At 38.7% G+C, this 25,925-nt stretch overlaps 1 protein-coding gene across 2 annotated transcripts; it reads left to right on the top strand.

Moving 5' to 3' along the window:
• Positions 1 to 158: 158 nt before the first annotated feature.
• Positions 159 to 24,855, top strand: n4bp2 (NEDD4 binding protein 2). 2 transcript variants are annotated; one of them, XM_026943068.3, is made up of 16 exons: positions 159 to 942; positions 2,813 to 3,758; positions 7,053 to 7,177; positions 9,846 to 9,934; positions 11,044 to 11,120; positions 12,238 to 12,384; positions 14,006 to 16,317; positions 19,319 to 19,404; positions 19,599 to 19,644; positions 19,756 to 19,973; positions 20,104 to 20,228; positions 22,090 to 22,216; positions 22,539 to 22,709; positions 23,061 to 23,229; positions 23,447 to 23,570; positions 23,671 to 24,855. In XM_026943068.3, the coding sequence occupies exons 1-16, from the start codon at positions 702 to 704 to the stop codon at positions 23,726 to 23,728; spliced, it is 5,061 nt and encodes a 1,686-aa protein (XP_026798869.3). In that variant the 5' UTR covers positions 159 to 701; the 3' UTR covers positions 23,729 to 24,855. The 2 variants fall into 2 exon arrangements, with proteins under 2 accessions (XP_026798869.3, XP_026798866.3); XM_026943065.3 differs by having other exon boundaries at positions 160 to 942; positions 22,536 to 22,709.
• Positions 24,856 to 25,925: the final 1,070 nt, after the last annotated feature.

The following is a 25,925-nucleotide window of genomic DNA, read 5'->3' as shown; positions in this document are numbered from 1 at the left end:
GTTATCAAAATTATCTCCGAGTTTCCCACTTTGAATTACGCCTTGAGGAGTCATTCATGTTCAACTTCCAAGTGGAAAACTCGTATTTACGATGATTCCGATAGCACGTGAAGGCAGCATACACGCCTGCTTGCTTAGGGCTAGTGTTAGTGTTCATGCACTCTAGTACTCAAAACGTGTTAAGATTCGTGTACTTAATTAAGTACTTAATTAATACTACACTTTGTATTTTATATAGTCTGTGGTTGAGTTGCTGGATTTGAGACTGGAGGAGTTTATTGTGTGGAATCGACTCCCACCTGGACTGGACACCTGTAGTGGGAGTGGTGTGGGTTTGAGTAGGGGAATGGCGCAGGGCTCTAGTCACTACACTGCTGCTGAGAAGTCAGACACAGACTGGGACCGAAACCACACACTGCACTAAACAGCATGTCACACTAATACACCCCTAATGTTTTAATATACTGAGTAGTGCGGTGGTTTATCACCTCAGTAATTTGAAACGGACGGGTTCAAGCTTTACACCTCAGGCTTTTCACACTCCAGAGATGCAGTTCACATTCTGACCGCTAGTCGTGCTGTCACATTTCCTTCCCGTAAAAGCTTGTTTCGTGTTTTTGTCACTTGGTCCAAATGCTAATGTTTGGTTGCTCCGTGTGGCTACAAACTTGTAAAGCGTGGATCAGGGCCGATCTGGCAGAATGCCTAAGAAAAAGAAGAACGGACCCAGTGCAGGAGCAGGCCAGGCAGGAGAACATGGCAGTGCTGTTTCCAATCCCGGGCCGGACGGAGCAGCCGCGCTACCACGCGCCCTCTCGGGATCCGCGCTGTCCGAGCCGAGTTTACAGAACAAGCACGAGATCGTCAAGAGCATGCACGACATGTTTTCTCACTTGGACCCTGATGTCATTTACATAGTGCTTTCCGAGGCTGATTTTAAAGGTAGGTGAAGACCTGGTGTGTGGAGTGGAGTGGAGTTAGCGAGCTCAGCCTGAGTAACTTTTCAGCAGCAACACAGTGATGGCGCTGTACAGCAGCCTGGATTTCAGCCTGCCGCCTCTGGCTCGGGCTGTGGCGCAGATCCGAGGACTGCTTGGAGATTTAAAACTGAAAGTAACCCTGGATACACGTGAAAAATGAAGTGATTTAGCAGTCGAGCAGATATTTCGGCGTCGTAGTCAGTACATAGCCCGCATGTTTGCCCGACTGCGTCACGTGACACTGCCCAGCTTAGTATAATTGGAATAGTAATGTCAACATCTTTATAATGGCTTGGACAAAGTTTTGGTTATTTTTTTTAAAGTAGATTATTTTTATTCTAGTATAGGAATTACTCCACTTTTTATGTGTCCCGTCCCCCCAAACCCTTTATGGGACCAAAAGTATTTGGACAGTTGACTGGCTGCTCAGATGTTCCAGGGACCCAGACCTCAGAGTCCAGGGAGTCAGACCACAGGGACACCCAAAGTCCAGGGAGTCAGACCACAGGGACACCCAAAGTCCAGGGAGTCAGGGCTCAGGGACACCCAAAGTCCAGGGAGTCAGGGCTCAGGGACACCCAAAGTCCAGGGAGTCAGAGCTCAGGGACACCCAAAGTCCGGGGAGTCAGAGCTCAGGGACACCCAAAGTCCGGGGAGTCAGACCACAGGGACACCCAAAGTCCGGGGAGTCAGAGCTCAGGGACACCCAAAGTCCGGGGAGTCAGAGCTCAGGGACACTCAAAGTCCGGGGAGTCAGAGCTCAGGGACACCCAAAGTCCGGGGAGTCAGACCACAGGGACACCCAAAGTCCAGGGAGTCAGAGCTCCGGGAGTCAGAGCTCGGGGAGTCAGAGCTCCGGGACACCCAAAGTCCAGGGAGTCAGACCACAGGGACACCCAAAGTCCAGGGAGTCAGAGCTCCGGGACACCCAAAGTCCAGGGAGTCAGAGCTCCGGGACACCCAAAGTCCAGGGAGTCAGAGCTCAGGGACACCCAAAGTCCAGGGAGTCAGAGCTCAGGGACACCCAAAGTCCAGGGAGTCAGAGCTCAGGGACACCCAAAGTCCAGGGAGTCAGAGCTCAGGGACACCCAAAGTCCAGGGAGTCAGAGCTCAGGGACACCCAAAGTCCAGGGAGTCAGAGCTCAGGGACACCCAAAGTCCTGAAGACCACAGAAAACATATATACATTATTTAATTTCAACTCCAGAGTACGCTGTGGTAGACAGCTATCTAACTAGTCAAGTCAACCTTTATTTATAGAGCACATTTAAAAACAACAGAAGTTGACCCAAAGTGCTTTACAAATTGATCAAACAAATAAGAGTTACATTTAAAAAAATAGTAATAATAACGATTAACAAATAGATACCTTCAAATACGGCATCAAGTATTTACCCATTTCACCCTATTAAAGGACCCATTCAAAAGCTAAAGAATAAAAATACGTTTTAAACGATGAAGACTTAAAAGTGGCTATTGAAGAAGCCGGCCTCTCATGGAAAGGGAGACTATTCCAGAGTTTAGGACCTAACACAGAAAAGACATGATCGCCTTTGGTTTTATTGCGACAACAAGGAACTCTCAAAAGAAGCTGATCAGAAGACCTGAGTGCTCTAGTGGAGGAGTAAACTAGCTAAATAGCAATACATTTGACAATGTACAAATATTTATGGACCTGACTGTATGTCTCTCAGTTGTCTAGTTATTGGCATGACTAAATCAGGATACAGTGTTACTAAAACAGCTCTATCTCAATAACAAATAAGTGATGACATATCCAAATGTGTAAATTATACATACCAAAACAGACCATCTCTCTCTGTGTCTTTCAGTGGAAAATGCCATGGATGCTCTTCTAGAGTTGTCTTGTGCTGCTGAAGGGAAGACCACAAGCTCTCCTTCACTTTCAGGCTTTGAGATGGCTGCTGCTCTGCTGGAACCACGTCCATCTCACACTAAATCATCCACAATAAGAGCAGACGTATCAGCAGCGTCCAATTATGAAAAATCACATCAGGAGCTCAACCCAGAAACAACTCACCTAACTGAAGAGTTTGATTCTCTTATTGACCAGGAACTGGAATCTTTAGCAATGCTCCAGCCTCTACCATCCTCTCTTACTCCTTCTATCTTGCCTCTACCCTCTGAGTCAGTTCTCCTTTCCTCTGGTGCTCCACCGAGTCCCCTTCTAGCTCAAGAAGCTTTGCTGGAGCTTGATCAGCTAGATGTTGAAAATGACTTCAAATCAGGGTCTTTAAGTGATCAGAGTTCCTACTCCAATGCCAAGATTGGTGGTGCTCAAAGAAATGCTTCACCAATAAATGAGCTCAGTTTGGGGGGTGGATCTTTGCCCCAGGAGAGTGGCATCTCTCTTGATTTTAGTCACTTGACGCATGATTCTACCTGTGCTGCCCCAAGACCTTCAGCTTTTAAGGCCTACCGCAGACCTGACCATTTTCCGAAGCAAATATCAGCACCGGTCCCACATTCTCAAAATCTGCACATGTTCTGGAATATTCAAGCTCCAGATTTCAAGCCCTGCATGGATGAACCAACTTTTATCACACCTGTTGTGCGAGCCCCTAACCCCTGGACAACGAATACCACTTCACTGACTCAATGGATGCCTTCCAGGCCTGTCAGTCAAGCTCCTCTGAAGCCCTCGGCTACTGTTCCCAAGTCATGGATGCTTTCTCCTCAGATTCGACTCAAATTGGAGGGGCAGGTACTGGTGCTGCTTAGAGGGGCTCCAGGATCGGGCAAAAGTACACTTGCCAGGTATTCATTTATTCCTGATATCAGACCATAGCACCACACATAACCATACATCCAAATATCATGGTTTGTGGTATTTTGCAGTATCCGCTTACAACTTTTAACTTTCTGAGAGGACAGCATTGAACAGCAATTCTTCAATTATGTTTGAGGTATTCAGTTATTGTTAACACCAATGGCTAAAACAAATTAGTTTGACTTTTCACCTGTTGTGTTTCCTCTTTAAAAATAGGCATGTCTGTTTACAAACCTTGTAGTATATTTTAAGATGTCTTTTACGACTCCATGGGGTTGGGATATTTTTCATATAATTGGATTATGTGGGCCAGTGGAACTGTTGTTCAGCACTCAGTTGAACACTGCCTATATTGTACAGTTTTCTTGTTTGCTATTTCACTGAAGTACACTGATAACATTGTCATTATAGGTACTCAAAAACATCTTGTAATGCTTTAAGAACTATATATATGTATAATGATGCACCCTGGTGAGCACAAATACGTGAAAGATGTGGAAAAAGATATCTTTGCCATCTAGACTTCTGCTGGAGTGAATAATCCAAAAGATGTAGAAAAGACGATTATTGTGGTCATGTAGTAGTAGTAGTAGTAGTAGTAGTAGTAACCTTTATTTAACCAGGATAAAAACTCATTGAGATAAAATCTCTTTTACAAGAGTGACCTGGTGAAAAAGGCAGCGAAAGACACAACAACAATTAAACACAACAACAATTAAATAAACAACAAAATAATAATAAATAAATAAAAAACACCAGATGGGAAGAATTAGTGGAAAAATAAAAATCAGTCAAAAGAAATAGAAAAATACATAATAAAACAGTCAAGTATCGCAGAAGCAACTTCCAATATGGCTATACTCTAACCTATTTAAGTTTAAGTGTCATAAATTCATATACATGCTCTCACAATTAATATAGATGAAAATGACGAAGTAAAGGCAGAGCAGGACTAACGAAAAAATTAACCATTATGACTGTCAAGGCCATAGCATATGATTTATATAATTTCATACTCATCAAAGCATTCAGTGCTAGTACTAGAAAAGTGTGTAGGCTAGGCAGAGTGGCACTTCCACAGAACGTTTGTTTTTACACGTGAGTCATGAACTTTGCTTGTATTTCAAGTTTAATGGTGCTGGTGGAGAGTTTCTAAATAAGGTAAGGTTACATTTTGTGTGGGCTCCACTGCAACTTCCTCCTAACTAGTTTAAAAAAGCTGGCACTCCTTTCATTTACCTGCCTGCTATGATGCAGAGGCGAGTGGCTTATTAAACATTTAGGAACGTGAGTTTTACTGGTGAAACTTGGTGAGCTCTGATTAACTTTATCATATTTTTCAGTTTATAAAATCATTTTACTATACAAACTTGAAAAACATTGCTAGAAATAGCAGTTTTGGATTTGTATCATGGCCATGTGTAAGTAATGAGTATTATAAAAATGTGTTAATTAAAAAAAAAAAAAAAACAGCTTAGTGAACCTTTTACAGCACTAACTATAGCTCATGATTATCTCAGTCATAGTGCATCAAGTCTACTAATTCTCGTTCCTTTGACTGTTAAGAGAAACGTGAAATATAACTATGCACCATTACCACTCATAAACTGCTACACTAAAACAGTGTAAATGGATAGAAATGCAGTTTTGCTCAGGCTTAAAGAGGCTGAGCAAGCAGGAAAGAAGTCACTTTTTGTGTTTGCCGTAAAAGGGGAACTGATTTAAGCAGATGTGATTGGTGTTTACGGAGCCTAAATGTCACCACTACTAAATATATATTCCAACTCGAATCGGCCAGAAGAAAATGGCAGAAGTAATTGCAGAAATGGCAGAAAGACATAATTTCTTTCTTTTGCATTCACTGGTAAATTCACCACAGAGGCCATAGATAACAGTAAAAAGTTTAAACCAACACCTAGTGGTGGAGGCATAATGTATTGACATGAGCTTGTATATCACAGTCATTTACAAGCAGTAAACAAATAAATAGCAAGCACGGGTGAAATTTTACGTTAAAAAATAAAGCATGTGAGTCTGCCGTGTCCTAATTAAGTCACACTGAATTGTCAGTAACGGATAAAAGTGAATGAAATGGACTGGTTACAGGTTTTGATTTCAGGTGATCCTTTGAAAGACAACCAGGAACAGCACAATGTCTGTTCTTTCTTCCCCAACTTCCTCTGTTCTAATAGCTCTGCTACAGATTTTCATATGAAAATGTGTTCACAGTAATGACATCACAGCCGTAAGGAAATAAAAATGGAGACTCATATAAAGTGCAAAGGTGCAAACGTATGATTAGCCGTAGAATTTATGAATTTTGACTCCTTGCTATGATGATATGGGAGAGACCCTTATCTGAAAACTAGGCTTTTCTGTGTTATTTGTTTCTGGCAGTGGTTGCTTTTGCTTTGCACAGACATTATCTAGGTGAACTCTGACGACTGAATGACCCCTACATTTGCTCCAAAACTGTATGGTTGTAGACAGTTTATTATTGTATGCACTATAATATGGACATGGACTGGACTACAGATTGGACATGCACTTGTATTAATTTGTAACAGCACTATACATTAAGCTCACATAATCAGCTGGCTGTTTAAAAATCCACACATTTGCAGTTAATTATCAGTTCAAACAAATACATTTATTATAAATTTATGTGTTCGCATGAAGCCAATGACATGCACAAGGGGTTTTTGTGTGTTAACGTTATTTTTTTCACTCTGTCTGCTAGGATTGTATTGTTGCATGTTTGGCACCTCTGAAAGTATAAGAGAAAATAAATAAAATAATGCATGCATGGCTGCTTGACAGCATGTCCAATATGAATGACAGGTGATAAAGACTGTCTGGTCTGGTGTTAGAGCAAACTGGATCTTATAGAACTGGTTTTTATATCTTGGCGGGGACCAAATGTTCTCACACGAACAGGAATATCTGACAGGTTTGACCTCGGGAGCACACTAATCCCTATAAGAAAAACCATGTTTAAAAAGTTTTCTTTTTTTCTTATTTTATTTTATCTTTTTTTTTATTACAAAAAGTAGCTTTTAAAAAAATTAAAAGTGTTTTCTTTTGGTTACTGACATTAAGGTTGGGGTTAGGTTTAGCATTGCATTAATGAACTGTTTAGTAATTAATGTCAGTGGAAGCTATAGCAGGATAGTAAGACAAACGTACGTGTGTGTGTGTGTGTGTGTGTGTGTGTGTGTGTGTGTGTGTGTGTGTGTGTGTGTGTGTGACCATAACGCTGTGGTCTTTCTTGTCCGGTGCAGTGCAATGTTGGAACAAAACCCGGGTGGAGTAGTCTTAAGTACCGATGAGTACTTCCTCCAGAATGGAGTGTACCATTTTGAGCCAGACTTACTTGGAGAGGCCCATGCGTGGAACCATCGGAGAGGTAAGCATTACATTATCATTTCCAGGCATTTGTTGTTTTTATTTATTTGTCTTATAAATAAGGCAGGTCAAAGTGCTTTACAGCAGAAGAATGATGCAATATAGCAAAAGAATATTTTACAAAAAAAATTTACATGTGCATTGATTAAAAGTAAAAGAAAAAACAAGTTAACATAACTAAATAAACATAAATTACATACATACATACATACATAAATGAATGAGCAAGAAACAAGAAAGTTTGTAAAATAAGAGGTAGGAATAAACAGGAAAATAATCTAACAATGGTTAATTAACTAAAGCAAATAAATAAGTATTAAGCTGCTTTTTAAATGAGGGTGTCTGACTTTAGCAGGAAATAAAAATCTTGGAGAAATAGTAAAGAAGCACTGTTCAGAGTGTCAGGAAAATAGGTTTTTTTGAAATTACCAAAGAACTGTGAGAGAGTACTACAAAAGCTAACATTTAAGATAGATACAAGAAAAGCTGTTGTCACTGGGTCTAAATCTCAGGTAGATTTGAGACATGTTTTTGTACTTAAAAAAATTATCACAAAAGGAGATCATAAAAGAATGTGGTCATCTGGACTATATACAGTCTCCTCCGAAAGTATTGGAACGGCAAGGCCAATTCTTTTTATTTAGCTATATGCCGAAGACATTTAGGTTTGCGGTCAACAGGTGAACATGAGACGATTGATCAGAATTTCAGCTTTCATTTCTTGATATTTACATCTAGTTGTGTTAAACAACTTAGAACATGGCACCTTTGGAGCCAGATCACCCAGAGCAAAAGTATAGGAACAGATATTAAAGTAAAAAAAAAAACACTTAATATTTGGTTGCATGTCCATTGTTTGCAATAACTGCATAAAGCTGGTGACCCACTGACATCACCAAACCTCTTCTTTGTGATGCTTTTCCAGGCTTGTACCAAAGCTTGTTTCAGTTGTTGTTTGTTTTGGGGGTTTCTCCCTTCAGTCTCCTCTTCAAGAGGTGAAATGCTGTTCAATTGGGTTAAGGTCTGGTGATTGAATTGGCGAGTCAAAAACCTTCCACTGTTGAAGTCCTTTCTTGTGTTGGCAGTATGCTGGGTCATTGTCTTGACAAAATGTTTCTGTAGACTTCTGAATTCATTCTGCTGCTAACATCCTGAGTTACATCATCAGTAAAGATTAGTGAGCCCGTTCAGGATGAAGCCATGCAAGCCCACGCCATGGCACTACCTCCACCATGCTTGACCAGTGATCTCATATGTTTTGGATCATTAGCAAATTCTTTCCTTCTTCACACTTTAGCCTTTCCATCATTTTCTTAGAGGTTAATCTTGGTTCCAGAGCTTTTGTAGCTCATTTCTGTATTTCTTTGTGAATTCTAATCTGGCCTTCTGATTCTTACTGCTGATGAGTGGTTTGCATCTTGTGGTATGGCCTGTATATTTCTTTGTATATTTCTTTCTGTGTAGTCTTCTTTGGCATTGTCATACCTTCAGCCCTGCCCTGTGGAGGTTGTTGGTGATATCACTGCCTGTTGTTTTTTGGGTTTTCCGTCACAGCTCTAACAATGATTCTGTCATCAGCTGCTGTTGTTTTCCTTGCCCGACCTGTTCTGGTTGTTAGTGCACCAGTAGTTTCTTTCTTGAAATATAAAAAAAAAAAAAAAAAATGAAAGCTGAAATTCCAATCCATCTTCTTATATTTATCTTTTGATCTCAAACCCAAATGTCTTTGTGTATAGCAAAAACAAAAGAACTGGCCTTGAAGTTCCAATACTTTTGGAGGTGGGTGGGTGTGGGTGTGTGTGTGTGTGTGTGTGTGTGTGTGTGTGTGTGTGTGTGTGTGTGTGTGTGTGTGTGTGTATATATATGTGTGTGCATGTATACGTAAGTGTGTGTTATATATATTTCTCTGAGGGGAAAAAAGTCCCCTTCGAAAGTATTGGAACGGCAAGGCCAATTCTTTTGATTTTGCTATATGTTGAAGACATTTGGGTTTGAGATCAGGAGATGAATATGGGATGACGGATCAAAATTTCAGCTTTCATTCCCTGATATTTACATCTAGATGTGTTAAACATGTTAGAACATAACATCTTTTGTTTGAACCCACACATTTTTCAAGTGATCAAAAATATTGGAACATCTGACTGACAGATGTTTCTTGTTGCCTAGCTGTGCCCTGTAAGATTGACTTTTTTTAAACAATTAATAGCTCTGAATGTCTGCTCTTGGTTTGAGCCCTGAGTGCCTGTGAAGGCTGCATTTGTTGTTAAAAATGATAAACTAACATGAAGACCAAAGAGTTGTAAGTTGTTTAACAAATCTAGCTGTAAATATCAGGAAATGAAAGCTGAAAATCTGATCTGTCATCTCGTATTCATCATATTCATATTCTTTCATTGGGCTCAAACCCAGATGTCTTCAGTGTATACCAAAAACAAAGGAATTGGCCTTACTGTTCCAATACTTTTGGAGGGATTGAGATTTATATACTGTAATAATAATAATATATGATTTTTTTTTTACACTATTAGCACATCACATTTAAGTCACAGCTAAGTCTCAACATTACCTGGTGTTTATAAATAACGGGTCATCAAAAAACATTAAAAATACATACAACTGATACATTTTCATAGTCATGAAACATTAATTTTCACTCTTATTTTCAGCAAAAGAAGCTTTTGAGAAAGGTCATACCCCTATAGTTATAGACAACACCAATTTGCAGTGCTGGGAGATGAAGCCCTATGTTGCATTGGTAAGCTATAAATATGAGTCATTTTACTGTACATAACTTACAAAATAATGTGCTTATAACACGTTTGAGCTGCAGGACTTGCCTTAATATGTCAGAATGTAATTCCTAGTTAATTCTTATACTATTGATGTATGTAATAAGAAGATACAGGTGCTTTAAACTACCATTATTTTAATCTGTACATTAGAATAAGTTATTAGAACATTTTACGTGCTGTACATAATTCTTTATAATTCATAGTTTGCCCCTATAGAACTACATGGATTTTGGCTCTGACTCCAAATTTCTAATCGGTTTATAATGCCTTACAGAGCTCTGTTAATACTATTTGGAGGCTACAGCATATAATACCGCAAAAGCATTGCCTAAATATGTGCCTTAGGTTTCCATTTTCAGTTAAACCATTCAACATTATTAAAGTACAATAAATTAAAACCTTTGAAACTGTTTGTGTGATCCATTCAGACTCTTAGTAGCATGCGTCAAAACAAAAGCTGTACATTATAATTTAACAAATTTAAAATGGCTAAACTTTCACTAGTGTGATTCTGGATGGTGTGTCTGAAGAACAGTGCTTTTCACATTCTGCTGTTAGATAGTCACGCTATCAGTCACATAGCTCTCTTTCATCCTAGATGTGTTTTTGAACAACCTGTACCTGGCAGTACTGCCTATAAAGCGTAGAGCAAGCGAGCAAAGCACTGATTTTGCTAGTTGATTAAACTTTAGTACACTGAACAGAATATGTAATCACAAGTCTCTAAAAATCTTATATACACATCATGTTAGTTTTTCATAATAATAGTTTCATCACTTCATGATGTCTACCCCTGCTCTGAAATAACAGGATTGTCACGTTAAACTTCAAGAACAAACAAAAACTTAAGAACAAAGACATAAAAATGTGTTCAATAAATTAGCAATTTCTATTTTCTTTTCATTTTCCATTGCCTAATGTTTCTGTAGTGACTCATTTAATTAGCATTTGTTCAAAATGTCAATTGGATGACAGATAAGTCACAGTCACAGCATTCCTGATGCAAACACAGGACTGGGGATGTACCTTTGACCTTTGTTTCACATGTTTTTTTTCTTTTTTTTTCCTTCAGGCACAGAAGCACAAATACAGAGTGCTGTTCCGTGAGCCCAACACCTGGTGGAAAACCAAACCCAGAGAGTTGGAAAAGTATAGCAAAAGCAAACACAGAATAAGAAAAATCTTAAACACAGCACATAACACTACATCATAAACACTGAAATATACAGTAACTAGACAAAACTAGAGAAACAAGGACAACTACACAAGAAGGTCTTAGCTAAGTCAGTGTATATACACGCACTGTCCACTTTATTTAGGAGCACCTGTACACCTGCACATTCATGTAGTTATCTAATCAGTCAATCATGTGGCTGCAGTGCAATGCAAAAAGCCATGTAGATACTGTGGGTGAACAGTTCTGTGGGTGGAAACGCCTTGTTGATAGGAGGGGTAAGAGGAAAATGGTCAGATTGATTCAAGCTTCCAGGAAGGATATAGTAACTCATATAATCACTCTTTACAATCGTGATGAGCAGAAAAGCATTTCAGCATGCACAGAACATCGAATCTTGAGGTGGATGGGCTTTAACAGCAGAAGACAACATTGGGCTAAACTCCTGTCAGCCAAGAACAGGAATCTGAGGCTATCGTGGACACGGTCTCATCTAGATTGGACAGTTGAAGATTGGGGGGAAAAAAAAAATCACAAAAATTGTATTTCACATTCAGAGACTAGCCATTCAAATATAGCCTTGCTCTTGGCATCCGTGTTTTTCTAAGCAGAAGCACTGAAAAGCGTTTAGATTGGAACTCGGGAAAATCGACTTGGAACTTTCCGAGTTCTACTTTCAGAGTACAATGGATTGCAGCTAAATTTCTACAAAATGAACCCAAAGAAACAAACTTAGCTAGCTAAACCATAGGCCTGCTGGCTACAAGTTAGCTAATGGGATCAATGGTATTAAATACCTCAAATTGGTATCCTACAATGATATTGACTACTCAGCTAGATGTATCCTATAATATTGGGTTGTACATTTATCATACTGTAAAGTTTTCTGATCTTTAATCATAACCTAGTTAATGTCAAAGAGCATTAGAGCAGCCAAAAAGTCAAGGTTTTATTTTTCAGTTTCCAAAGACTTTGTGGTGTCAATATAGGAGTTTTTGAAGGAATTAAATATTAGTGAAGTAATAGTGGTCAATCAACTTGATTGTGGAATATTCAAAGTATTCCTGTTCAACTGTTCTTCTCTTTTTATAGACGTACGAAACATGGAGTAACGAAGGAAAAGATTCGACGCATGTTGGAGAACCAAGATCGTTACGTATCTGTCCAGAATATAATGGCTTCACAGCCCAAATCCACAGCCATCTATGGTGTGGATGTGTGCCAAACACACCCAACAGAGTGAGTTTGTGTACCATTAAGGAATTAATTATCTAGTAAAGGACCTAAACATAGCAGTATCGATAGATGATTGGACGATTTTTTTTTATCTCTGTACTCCAGCACATGTGTAGAATTTCAGCTTTAATTACTGGGCCCTCTCTACAAGATAATGTTAAGAGCGAAACAGTGTCAAGGCCACTGTTAGGGGGGGGAAAAAAAACAAAACTGTCAAACCAATGTTGGCATAAGTGTCTCAAAGCCTACAATTAAGAGGAGTGAAAATCATAACTCGGTGGGATACATAGCCTGAATGTGTGTCAAAATGAACAGATTTGGCCATTAAGAATCAAAAATACTCTATGGAATGTAGCAATAGAAAACATTATAAATGAAACTGTTGAACATATCAAGAACACACAAGCATGACCACACAGGCTTTACCCATGATGCAAGCTATTGATAATCCTCTAAAATAGATTCTCAGACCCAATGGTGACAGAGCATTAACAGTGTATAGATACCAGCTTCTGGTGATGTCAACATGTCACAGACTAGAGAGTGTTGTAAATTTGTCCAATTATATATGGTCTACTATCATAACAAGCTATATGTAAAAGAACTGTGATGCTATATGATTGGCCTAAATTAGATATGAGTAGAGTGTAGCTGAAAAGTTCTGGACTTTACCTTCATTGTTAGATTTAGGGATAAATCTGTACCATTTTTCAGACAGAGTATGAGCATGGTACATGTTCCTGGGCACTCCTTGCTATCGATATCAATACTAATACTAAAATTAATAACCTACTTAGTATTAAGCAATCAAGCATATCAGGAAACATTTTATTTAGCTCTGTTTCTGTTCCTCTTTTTACATACTGGGCATGAAAGGTGCTATCCATTTAGGCTACTAGGCTCTTTATAACGTTAGCCAGTTGACTTTAAATGAAGTGCACTAGCTAGCTACATTAGTTCCCTTGAACTGAGTACAGTTGCAGTGGAGAAGAGAGGGTTTTTTCAATTTGGAAAAGCACTTCTATACAGCTGTGTTGGAATCCCTTGTTGTCAGTGACTGAACCTGACTGATCGTCAAGAACAATATTGTGTCTAAGAGCTATTGATTGTTATTCACCTAGCATTGTGTGTAGACATTTTTCTCGTCTAGCTAGTTTTTGCTGACTGTGTGCAGTTAACTCCTTATCTGGAGTTAGATAGTTGATTGCTGTTGTGTGCAGTTAACTCCTTATCTGGAGTTTTAGGTTTGATATTTTATCAAGTTACTTGTATTGTAGGAAGGTGCTGTAGAACCTTGGTATTTTTTCACAGAGCACAGTTTGCAGTCTGCTGTGCTTTGATTGCCATCATGAACTGTGAAATATGATTGCAAGGTTTATCTCAAATTCATATAGTATTGGTTATTGATATCATAACATTTTTAAAGTGACAAGTATGAGTAAATGAGCAATGTGTCAGATAAATACCCATATTGATACATACCCAGTCGGATCTATTTTAAATTCTGTGATTTCCATGAAGTGACTAAACCATGAACAGTGTGCCATTGTGTACAATTACTTGATTGCATATGTGCCCCTTTTTATCTCTTAGTTATTAGTTCTTTTCTAATTTTTTCTTACAGGCAGCCTTTAACAAGCCGTCCTGACTTAGTGGGTCACTCTGGGTTTGGTAAACCTGGTAGCTATCTCTCCTCTTCTCTGCCTGATGTTTCATCAGTTGATTGTAAGTGTAGTTCTACTTCAGCAAACATGGGTGCAGCAGAAAGCAACATTGGATCACATGGTTCCAAGGAATACATGTCCTCCCAGGAAAATGTAACAGAACTGATTGAAGCACCACAGGCTGAGCTGCTAGATGGAGCAGACTTAGACTGGGAACTGGATGCCTGTATGGTAGTTTCTGGACAGAATGACTGCAGCATAAATGAAGATCTTGGCCAATTGGAAACGAGGATCTTGGAACAGCCTGTGATGTTTGCAGAGTCGATTGGTCAGCGGGTAAAGAGAGTGAGGGAGGAGACCAGAACTGCAGATGGAGACGCTGGCACTCTGAACTATGACTTTAGTGACTCTGTAAGGAAAGCAAGCCAGAATGATTCTGAGGATGATTACACTGGGGATGCTGTTAGATTGAATACAGAACAGCTCGATTTTGTGGGTGATTGGCCCTCTGAAATCCTTGAACAGCGCAGGCAACGGAGTCGGAAGTCAGCATCTCAGACAGTGAAAAACCAAAATGAGGAAATGTCAAACTTTGAAGAAGACACAACTAAATCTGACAGTAAATTTGTAGGACACCCTAATTCTGAGTTCCAGAAGCTTCTAGATCTTCTTCAGGGAGACAATATCCAAATTACCCAAGAAACATCTCAGGACTTTCTACTCTTAGGTGATGATGGGCATCAATCAAGTTTGGCAGCTAAGGCTCAGCCGGTACTCCCTGACTGTGTCCTTGACTGGAAGTCTGAAAGATCCAGTGATCCAGGAAAAAGCAGTTCTCATACTCCTAGCCCCATAAAAGAACTTGGAGCCAGTCAGGATGAGTCTTCCAAAAGGGGTACAAAAGAGGCATGTACAGATGTACATACTCCAGCAAATGGGGTAATGGGTCTGGAGACAGGTTCAGAGCAGAAAGATAAACCAAACTGTAATGCTTACCTGTCCCTAAACTCAGGAGGTGAGGTGGAGTATAGTCCTGAATCCAGCCAGGAGAGACGGAAAGTTCCCAGTCGGAGGGGAGGAAAATCCTGCAAACTGGCACTTACATTCACGCAGCAAAGCCCTTCGTCTTGTCCTAATGCTGGGTCTCCAGTCACCTCACTGCAGCAGACAGAGCTGAATCCTGTACCAGAACTGCTTTTCACAACATGCCCCAGTGCCTTTGCCCAAACAGAACCTCAGGACTTTGCCCTCCTGTGGCGAATTGACCAGCAAAAATGTTCTGAGCAAGAGTCAGACAGCCGTACCATGGGAATAGTTATTTTGGAGGGAAACCCTTTGCGTTTTGTTCCAAAAATAAATAAAGAAAAATCTTCTGAGCAGCAGGTGATACCATACCGTGTGTGTCACGAGAAAGGCTCACAGGTAGAGGAGAATGACTTGAGAGAATTACCATTCAAACAGCACAGCCTGGAAATACTTAGCCGCCATTTTAAACATGTTCCCAAGGAGACTCTGGAGGACTTGTATGAAAAGTGTCACCAGGATATGGAGTGGACCACCAACTTGCTACTTGATTCAGGCGAACATCTTTGTAGGGATGATGAGGAAAATGTTTCTGATCATCAAAATGCAGAAGGATATGATTTAGTTCAGAGTACTAAGGAAGAAACTTGTGATTGTGAGGTGGCAGGGGAGTTGCTTGAGCCAAAAATAAACTGCACAAGAGACACAGTAGTAGAAGAGACTGGCAGCAATTGCTGTGAAAACCCAGCTATTATAGTACCATGTAACACCAGCTCTACTATGAATATTGTTGATCGGGAACCTGAGGACAGTAATGACCAGGTGATCAAACTTTTAGAGCATCAACCTGAAGAGCCAGATCAAAATGAAACACTTGAGTGTGTGCCTGGACCTTCCATTGTAATACATCCTAATGAACCTGTTGGAGAGAGTAAAGCTCTAAAGGATTCTTTACATCCAGAGTTAGAAAATGAAGTCTCACAAACTGAGGTATTTGAGAAGTATCTTGATGGAGGATTTAAGGATGAGGTAGAAGACAGAGAGACAAAAGAAGAAGTAAATGCCATAATGCTGTCACAGCTTGAAGAGATGGAGCGCAAGAAGGAGGAACAAAGAAAGGAAAGAGAAAAAGAGAGAAGGGGTCAGAGGAATAATGGGCCAATGAACATTCAGGCACTGGAGCTAAAACTAACCACAGAACTTGCCCTGCAGCTCACTGAGTTGTTTGGGCCTGTAGGTATCTCCCCAGGTAATTAGCCCATACTGTCAGTGCTTTAAATTATCCATATCCTATATGGGAGAATTTCAGACTTCTGTGAAATTCAAAGAAACTAAATAGACAACAAAGTATTGGAGTATTGGAATGACGTGGCCCATTCTTTTGTTTTTGCTGTACATTGAAAACATTTGGGTTTGAGATCAAAAGTTGAATATGAGAAATTAGAACAGAAATTCAGCTTTCATTACCTGGTATTTACTTCTTGATGTGTTAAGTAACTTGGAATGTGAGCAAAAGTATTGGAGCAGATAGTCTTAAGTAAATAACACTTAATATTTGGTTGCATGCCCCTTGCTTGCAATAACTGCATCAAACTGTTGCATTCTTCTTTTGTGATGGTTTTCTAGGCTTTTGCTGCAGCTTCTTTCAGTTGTTGGGTGTTTTGGGGGTATCTCCTTTCAGTGGATTTTCTGAATAAGCTGTTTACGTGCAACAAATTTCTGATTAAAACGGGCATATTCCAAGGGTGGAATTTGGGGACTCAGGTTATTGTCATAATCTGAATTGGGCAGTTGGATTGCGGCGTTTACATGACTCAATTCTAATTAGAACATTGCCAAATTCAGGTTAATATCGGAATATTGATGTGCACGTAGCTATTGTCTTGCTACATGATGAAGTTCTTCCCAATTTGCTTGGATGCATTTCTCTGTAAATTGGCAGACAGAATGTTCCTGTAAATTTATGAATTCATTCTGCTACTACCGCCATGAGTTACGTCAATAAAGATTAATGAGCCCGTTCCAGAAGCAGCCATGGAAGCCCAAGCCCTGACACTATTTCCACCATGCCAGTGAGCTCATATGTTTTGGATTATAAGCAAATCTTTTCTTTCTCCACACTTTGGCCTTTCTATCACTTTGGTAAAGATTAATATTGGAACTTTTCTAGAACTTTTGTGGCTCATCATCTGGCCTTCCGATTCTTACTGCTGATGAATGGTTTGCATCTTGTGGTATTGCCTCTATATTTCTGCTCTCAAAATCGTATCTCGAATGAAGATTGTGATACCTTCACCCCTGCCCTGTGGAGGTTGTTGATGATGTCACTAACTATTGTTTTTGGGTTTTTCTTCACAGCTCTCACAATGTTTCTGTCATCAACTGCTGTTGTCTTCCTTGGCTGGCCTGTTTAATGTTTGATTGTTAGCATAGGTACCAATGGTATCTTTCTTTTTCATTCTAAATTGTTATATTGGGCATGCCCAATGCTTGTGCATTTCTTTGTAAATTGTTCTGATCATTTTTCCCTCTTTTCTCAGCTTTAAAACAGCTTGCTTTTTTCCCATAGACTGCTCTCTTGTCTTCATGCTGTTTTATCCTTTTTAACAATAAATATAGTCTTGACAGGCAAAACCCAGGGCTCAAACCAAGAGAAGATATTCAGGGCTATTAATTGTTTAAAAATCAATCTAACAGGGCACAGCTGGGCAACAAGAAACACCTGTCGGTCACATGTTCCACTAATTTTGATCATGTGAAAAATGGGTGGATTCAAACAAAAGCTTTAAGTTGTTTAACACATCTAGATGTAAATATCAGAAATGAAAGCTGAAATATTATGAATCTTGTATTCATCTTTTGATCAAAGACCTTGCTGTTCCAGTACTTTTGAAGGGGACGGTATATGAGCAAAAGTCTGTGGACACCTGACCATCACACCCATATGTGCTTGTTGAACATCCCATTCCAGATTTAGTCCCCCCTTTGCTGTTATAATAACCTCCACTCTTCTAGGAAGGCTTGGGGATTTGCCCATTCAGCCACCAAAGCATTAATGAAGTCAGGCACTGATGTTGGGTGAGGAGGCCTGGGGTCCAGTTGGCAATCCAGTCCAAAATGCTGTGAATGTAAACATAACAACTAGGCCATAGTATTCAGCAGATAAGCTTATAACATAAGCTTATACAGTATACAAAGACATCCTATACAGTTGTGTGCTTTCAACTTTGTGGCAAACAGTTTGGGGAAGTCTCAAATATGGGTGTGATGGTCAGGTGTCCACATACTTTTGTCAGTGTAGTGCATATACTGTACCTTATTTTCCCTTCTAAAGATATAACATATTTGTGGCATCAGAAAACCAGCTGAGCAGCCCACTGTTGTATTACATTTGGTCTTTTAAAATGAGAAGGCTTTAATTCCAACCTAGTTCTCCTGAAAGTGGCATACCACTGTTAAATTAAAGGTGACAGTGTACTTACTAACTTCATTGATATGCATATGGGTGACAAAGGACAAAACAGTGGCTTTATTAAGCTCTACATGGTTTATTTACATGGTTTGGCTCCACTTGTTCCCTTTGAGTGAAGCATCTCAGTCCAGTACAGTTTACACCCCTACAGTACAGAGTAGGGGTGTAATGCAATGACACTATCATTATCTGTATCTATTTAGTTTGCCAAATATCCGTATCTGCATCTGTGTTCGGACTTAAACCTGAAGTCATTGTGGCCTAGACTGTATGTTTTTTGTTTTGTTTTGTACATCATTTAGTTTCATTATTGGTCAACTAGCGATGTGTGCAGGACTGTTTATATAATCCAGCTCACGTAGGCATTATTTTGATTGTATCTGAACACAATGTTTTCTAATTAATTTAGTTAATTTCCTAAAATATAAACAAACTAGTAGCCTAATTTAAACCACCATGGCCCTGACTAGGGAGTTACTAAGGATGCTGTGTATGCATCGCATGGTCCTTCTTTGCCCTGCGAGCTTCATATTTGACCGCTTACCTGCGTGAAAGTAAAAAAAACTTCTTGCTCAGTTCACTTCCAGTCCCGATGCACACCTCCAGTCTCAACCAGATGCCCTCTGAGTCTTTCTAGCAAGCTTTTTAAAAATGAAAGAAAGGAAATGAATAGTGCATCTCCTATTTGTATCTGCACTTATGTCAAAGAAAAATATGTCAAATAAGAATACAAAGCAGCATGTTTAAATGTTTGTATGTCTGCTATACATGACTATAGGTGAGTTTTCCCCAGAAAACTGCTCAGTGCTGATGGACCTAAACTTAGCCAAACTCCTGCATCAGAAATGGAAAGAAACTATCCAGGTAAATTATATAGCAATCGATCTATTAAATATAAAATCTGCTGATTTGTAATGTACACTTGCACTTGATAAAGTAACAACATTGGTACAAACACTGTGGTGGCACAGAAGAGTCAAATAAATAAAGGTTTCATAAAAGATTAAATGGAGCAGGCAAAAATTACTTCAAGAATGTGTTCTGTTGTTTTTTGATAGGAGAAGCACAGACAAGCAGCTCTCTCATATCATCTACTGCAAGAGAGTAAGATATTTAGATAGATATTCTAGATATTTCTGGACATACATGCTTGTGTAGAATTGTCTCTAGCTCCCACTGTTCTCTCACTGTTTTTTTTTTTCTGCACTCACCCAGGTTCTGTACACTGGGGTGAGTCACAGTCAGCGGCGGCTGGGCTGAGGGACTCAGCTGCTCATTTTCTCATTGCCACAGATGGCTATTCATCACTCAGCAACCAATCAGGTGTCCAAGAAGGCTTTCCATTCATGGACCATTGGAATGTGTCCCGCCCTCCAGTTTCTCTCAGGGACATCATGCTTGAAGAACAAGTGTTGCAGGACAGTTTAGAGAAGGTAAAAACAATCACACAAACTCACAAGTACTCATTTCTTTTGAAACATGTAAGCCACTGTTGTATAATCTAAAATATAGACAGCTTTTCACATACATCAACACCATCTTGTCTATGGTTTCTGTATGTAGTCTAGGTTAAGTCGCTGGGATCTGGAAAAGAAAGATGGAGCAGCCATAGTCAAGGAGAAACAGCTCTTTGCTCTCTTCCCCACCATTGACAGGCACTTCCTCAGGGACATCTTCAGAGACCACAAGTATGAGAAGAAAAAAAAATTATTATTTGAGACATTATTTCAGTACCAAGCACCTCATACCTGGTTTTTAATTATTGATTTACCACAGTGAATTACCACAAATTTACCTTTGAATTCTTGATTTTGTCAGAATTCGTTGACTAATTTTCTGTAACAGCAGCTCTGACAGTAGTTCCAGCTACAAGATTTATGTTAATGCACTCTTTGTAATACGTTATTGTTTCTATAGTAACAGATTACATAGAGGCTTGTATGGTGGATGCTTCAGAAAAACAGATAAAAAAGTGAGATTTTCTGTAAGGAGACATTTAATTACCATTTTTGGAAGGAGTCTCCAGTGCTAGCACTTTGTAACAGTCGTACAACAGTCGTGTAACAGAGGTAATTAAGTTTTCCTACACAGGAAAGTTTACAGGTGACTAACATTTAGTCAGAAATGAGTCTACAATGTTCACAGGAATTTACTTACATTGGGCCTCATTTATCAAGCTGTATATGAATGGAGATATTCATAAATTGTTCACATGAGCATTTACACAAGAAATTTTTGTAGCCATGAAAATCCTAAATTTGGAAAAGCCATCGTATTCCTACTTGTGATCCTAAGTGTGTGTAAATTTACACAGAAGAAGACTAATGTAATCCTTGATTGATCACCTTCAAATCATATAATTTGCGAAGGAGTTACTGCATTTTATTTGCTTATTTTCTAAACCTGTCATTTCATATTAATGACTTTAAAGAAATATTAAATATAAAAAATAAAGCCAGCAAGCCAGCCCAAATCCATTTTAAGACAAATAAGACTAGTCGTTGAATTAAGAAGAAACTCCGCCATATACTGTAAAAAGGGGATGGGCTGGTCTGTACACATGGTAGCCATAAGCCAAGGGTGTGCAAATGGCACAATTGATATTACTTGGAAGAGTTAGCAAATGCTGCACATAGGAGGGAACAGATCTTTAAAGATCGGTATGATTTTTTTTTTTCCAGAGGATGTATGCTGGCTTATAAGTTGGTTCCATTTGCCATGGCATCTTCTTTTAATGCCATGCAACACTTTAGAGCCAACACTAATTCAGCTGACTAAAAGATCCTGTGTCATTCCTGTACGTGTCCAGATTTTGTATATCCTTGGACTTCTTGCTACTGGCACATTTTAAAGAGAGATAAGTGACCGATCTGGTATGCTTCAACGTACAATTATCCAGCTTCTTTCCAAATACATCAGACTACATTCCTCCAGTGGTTACTGCACATTAGCACCTCATGATGCATCTGTAAAACAAACGTTTCTGGCATAAAGAGGAGAAATCTTTATTTTCATCTTTTCACATTTACTTTAAACTGGAACTCATGTCTCTTAGAGTTGCTGTAGTGTCCTCCTCTCAGTTTCTCAGTTTCTCTCCATATTTAGGCCTTTTCAGGTGCTGTTTCTTTGCTGGTCACACTACTAAATAATATGTTTTATTCTTGTAGACACGAGTCAAAAGTACTCCCACTTCTGTGTCTGAGAAATTGTTCTTTTTTGGCTGTTTAGTAGTCATTTTGTCGTTTCCGCTCTGTGAGCTTTCCACTCTGTGAGTTTTATTGGGCATCACTAAATGCAAATCAGCTGTGCCATGCATATGTCGGGTAATTTACAGGTGATTGCAATATATCAACATTTATTAACATACACGTACAAAAAATACAAAGAAAATGAGCATAAATCTGAAATATGTAGTTTGGTTTGGTACTAAAAATTACATTGGTACTTAGGCAAACATTTACACACAACTTTACTAAAAGATTGATAAATAAGGCCCAGTGTCAGGAATGTGTGTCAACATATCTCTAACATTAACGTATTTAAATGCAGTTACTCTCTGGAGCAGACAGAGCAGTTTCTACACACTCTATTGGACGATGAACCTGTGAGAACTGTAGTAGCATCTGAACCTGTCACGGAAAATAATGAAAAGTGTAGAGCACCTAGCAAAGAGAGGGTAAGGACACATGCAGTATTTTGATAAAGGGTTTTCTATTTCAATGTATGCAAGACAGTTTTTTTTCATCCTCTATTACACTAATAAAAGGTTTGATAATATTGTTGATTGATTATATTGTTAGTTGCATTGATACATGTTTCTTATTCATGTTGAACCCTATTTTAACTTGATACTTTTTTAATTTATTGTACTTGTCCCTTCTCTTATATCTCTTTATATTATTATTACCATCATCATCATCTAGTGCTTTACTGATACAGGCTTTATTCAACAGAAATTAATTACTGCGTGTTTTATGTTCCATGCTGGTTGCCAGAAGCAGAAGATCGAGATAGACGCAGCACAGTTCCAGGACATAGAAGACCCAGAATACAAGGACTTTCGTACAGAAGCTACGCTTCAAAGACAACGCCAGCAGGAGTGTTTTGATAAAGCTGCCGAAGCCTACAGACAAGGGCGCAAGGACGTGGCCAGTTTCTACGCTCAACAGGTCTTATACACACTCTAGTGGAGGAACTATATGACATGTTTGTTATGCCACTACAATGCTACATTTATAACACTGCTTTGGAAGTGCAGTTATTACACTGGTAAAACTGGTAGCCTATCTTTTTTTCTTGTAATATACTTATATATCTTATATCTTATTTTATTGTAATATAATAATATACAGTGTAGTTTTTCCTGTTCCTCGTTTAAAAATTCTTTACCATTTTTTGCGTAACATTAACAGCAAAACTGTACATCACTAGATCACTAATGCATACACTGTTCTACTGACACACATATGATTCGAGGTATCTCACATTTTGTTTGTGTGTGTGTGTGCATGCGTGTGCAGGGTCACTTACACGGGCAGAAGATGAAGGAGGCGAATCATCGAGCAGCAGTGCAAATATTTGAACGTGTTAACGCTACACTTCTGCCTCAGAATGTTCTGGATCTGCATGGGCTGCATGTCGGTGAGGCTCTGCATCACTTGCAGCAGGTTCTTGCTAATAAAACCTCAGGTGAGTGAAACGCACATGCTGACGCTCAGATCTTATGCATGTACTATCAGACCAAGTAGGTTTACAATTAACTATGAAAAGTTGGAAAGTTAGTATTTAATTGTTTATTCTTTAGTTTCTTCTTTAGTTTTTTAGTAGGGTTGAGTGTGCACCTGTGTTGATTTTATCACAGTTTCGAGCTTTGCGCTTGTGTAATAGACTTCCTGTTTCCTGTTAGAATGGCAGCAGGGCTTGTGCCGTCCCCAGCTGTCAGTCATCACAGGGCGAGGCAACCATAGCCAAGGTGGTGTGGCTCGCATCAGGCCTGCTGTTCTCGACTACCTCAAGAGCCAACATTACAAGTACAGACACACACACACACTCTCACAATAAATATAGTGTGGCTTTCAGGCACAAGTCTGAAATAGAATCTCATTCACTGATCTTCTGTCTTTCTCTCAGGTATACAGAGCCTAAACTGGGTTTGGTGATCGTCCTGTTGCATTGTGCTGATTATTAGCTGCTGCTATGAAATGACAGGAGCTTTCTTTCTTCCTGCACATTTAAATACTGCATACACTTTTTTTCTTTCTCTCTCTGTCTCTCACACTTGACCTTATTTTCATACATTTTCTTTTGTTGCACTAACTCTCTTTGTCACTCTCTCTTGCTCTTTCTCTCTCTCTCTCTCTCTCTCTGCTTCTCTTCACCTGTCTGTCTGTCTGTCTGTCTGTCTCTCTCTCTCTTGCTCTGTCATGTATGTATATATCGTACTGTAAACTCTTCGTTTACAGTTTACAAAATATTGTAAATATTGTAAAAAAAACAAGATTGGTTCTTATATCTGTGTAGAAAATGTGCGTAAGCTTTGAATACATATTTGATTTGATCAGTGAATTAATGTTAATGCCCTCTTTGAGCAATAATTATCTGTCCAGTGGTTACTGGTATTAAGCAGGTAATACTTTTTTAGTGATGCTTTTGTAAGTCACTTATTTTGAACAATAAGACAAGCCTGTCATGACAAATTTTACTTTTCCTGTTTAAACAAAACAGAGTAATATCATAGTTGTTTAATATCAGTCAAATACTTGTGGACCAAGTCTGTAAAATCAAGCTGCTTGATTTAAATTTTATTGAAGTCTTTTCTAGAGTTCACACTTTAGAAGGATTGGATTTTTTTTTTGCGTGCGTGCGCATGTATTTTTTATTTTAGTCAAACTGACACCTTCTATCATACTAATTTTAGTGTGTAATCTTAATGCAGTGTTGTTTAGTGCCAGTTTTAGTTCTTCACATATTTTTTTCCTGTTAAAAGACATTAAATATTTCCTCAAAGAGATAATTTAGTGGAATCTGATTGGACAGCGAACTTGAACACAAGTATACTGACAAACAGAAGCTGATTGCAGATCACCTCTCTAAAGCTGCCTGATATGTGCTGAGAAAAACACACGTTGTTGTGAAAAACAAAGTTGAAGTTTTTGGATGTTTTATGAATGTGGTCTTGTTAAACACTACTTTGCAGCAGTCGTGGTTTTATTATATGTCTAATTTTATATTTTGTAATGATGCTGTTCTTAATGATACTTGTGTCATTACTTTTCAGATTTGTATATTTTGAAGAATAAAATCTGTTTTTTTGTATTTAGTTGTGATGGTCATTTCATTAACAGACGTTATTAAGATTGAAGAAAATCTTTTTTTTTTTTAATAATGAACTGTGCTTATCAACACAATATTCAGTCCTGCATTCATCTTTTCTAAATTCTGCTCTCTGCAATTTCTGCAGAAATCGTTGGTGGGGGAAAATATAACTCAGCAGCTTTTTTCTGACGTTTATTTGTATCTGCAAAGGTTAAGTTTTTCCATGAGGTAATTTTCACATGGCTGCAAATTAAAGGGAAGATCTTTTGCTCCACCAGGGGACGATATATGAGCATTTCTAAATCACGTGTCCTCGTTATAGGGCCACATCCAATGTTTTTAGCATTTAGCTTGCTTTCATCACCTCTTGTACATTTCCTGTTCTGGAAATTCCTGAGATTACTGTTCCAAAACTTTTTTTTAACATGATTATAGACAGCAGCAACAACTGATTATGGTCTGATGCAATATCCATTTGTAAAAGAAAAAATGGAAATACAAACAATAAAATATAACACATTTTTAACACTGAATCTAAGAAAACATGCACTTAACCACTCAAAACAGAAAATATGTTAACCCATCGCAAAAGTCTCATTTTTACAAAGTTTCTTTGCTGACAGGCTGTTAATGACATGAGGGCAACAAGGCCATTGCTTTACTAAAATTATTTTTAATTAATCTTCTACATTTGCAATGGCAATGCATTCATAACACATAAAACAGGGAAATACTGAAAAACAAATGCTGGGCAAAATGTTTTCCAAAAGCTAAAATCTAGATTAGTATTCAGTTTAAATTTGTGAAGGTCCAGCTACATAAAATTCCTTACTTACAAAGGTCCTGAATAATGACTGAACAGTGACAACAGTTACCTTTTAACACTTAACTGTTAGTGATCAGTTTATGGCTACAAATGAGACCTCAGTCTCAACTGGTTATGTTTTGTTTCATAGAGATGGTTCACGTTATCACTATTAACTAGCGCCACAGACTCTGAACAGAGGATACATTTGTTTTGAATTTGGAGCAGAAATAGACCCCTACTTCTTTATCCAATTGTAAAAGTT

The sequence above is a fragment of the Pangasianodon hypophthalmus genome, chromosome 28, assembly GCF_027358585.1.
Source record: "Pangasianodon hypophthalmus isolate fPanHyp1 chromosome 28, fPanHyp1.pri, whole genome shotgun sequence".
Classification (NCBI taxonomy): domain Eukaryota; kingdom Metazoa; phylum Chordata; class Actinopteri; order Siluriformes; family Pangasiidae; genus Pangasianodon; species Pangasianodon hypophthalmus.
Note: the sequence above shows the minus strand (reverse complement) of the source record. Positions and strands in the feature narration are given on the sequence as shown.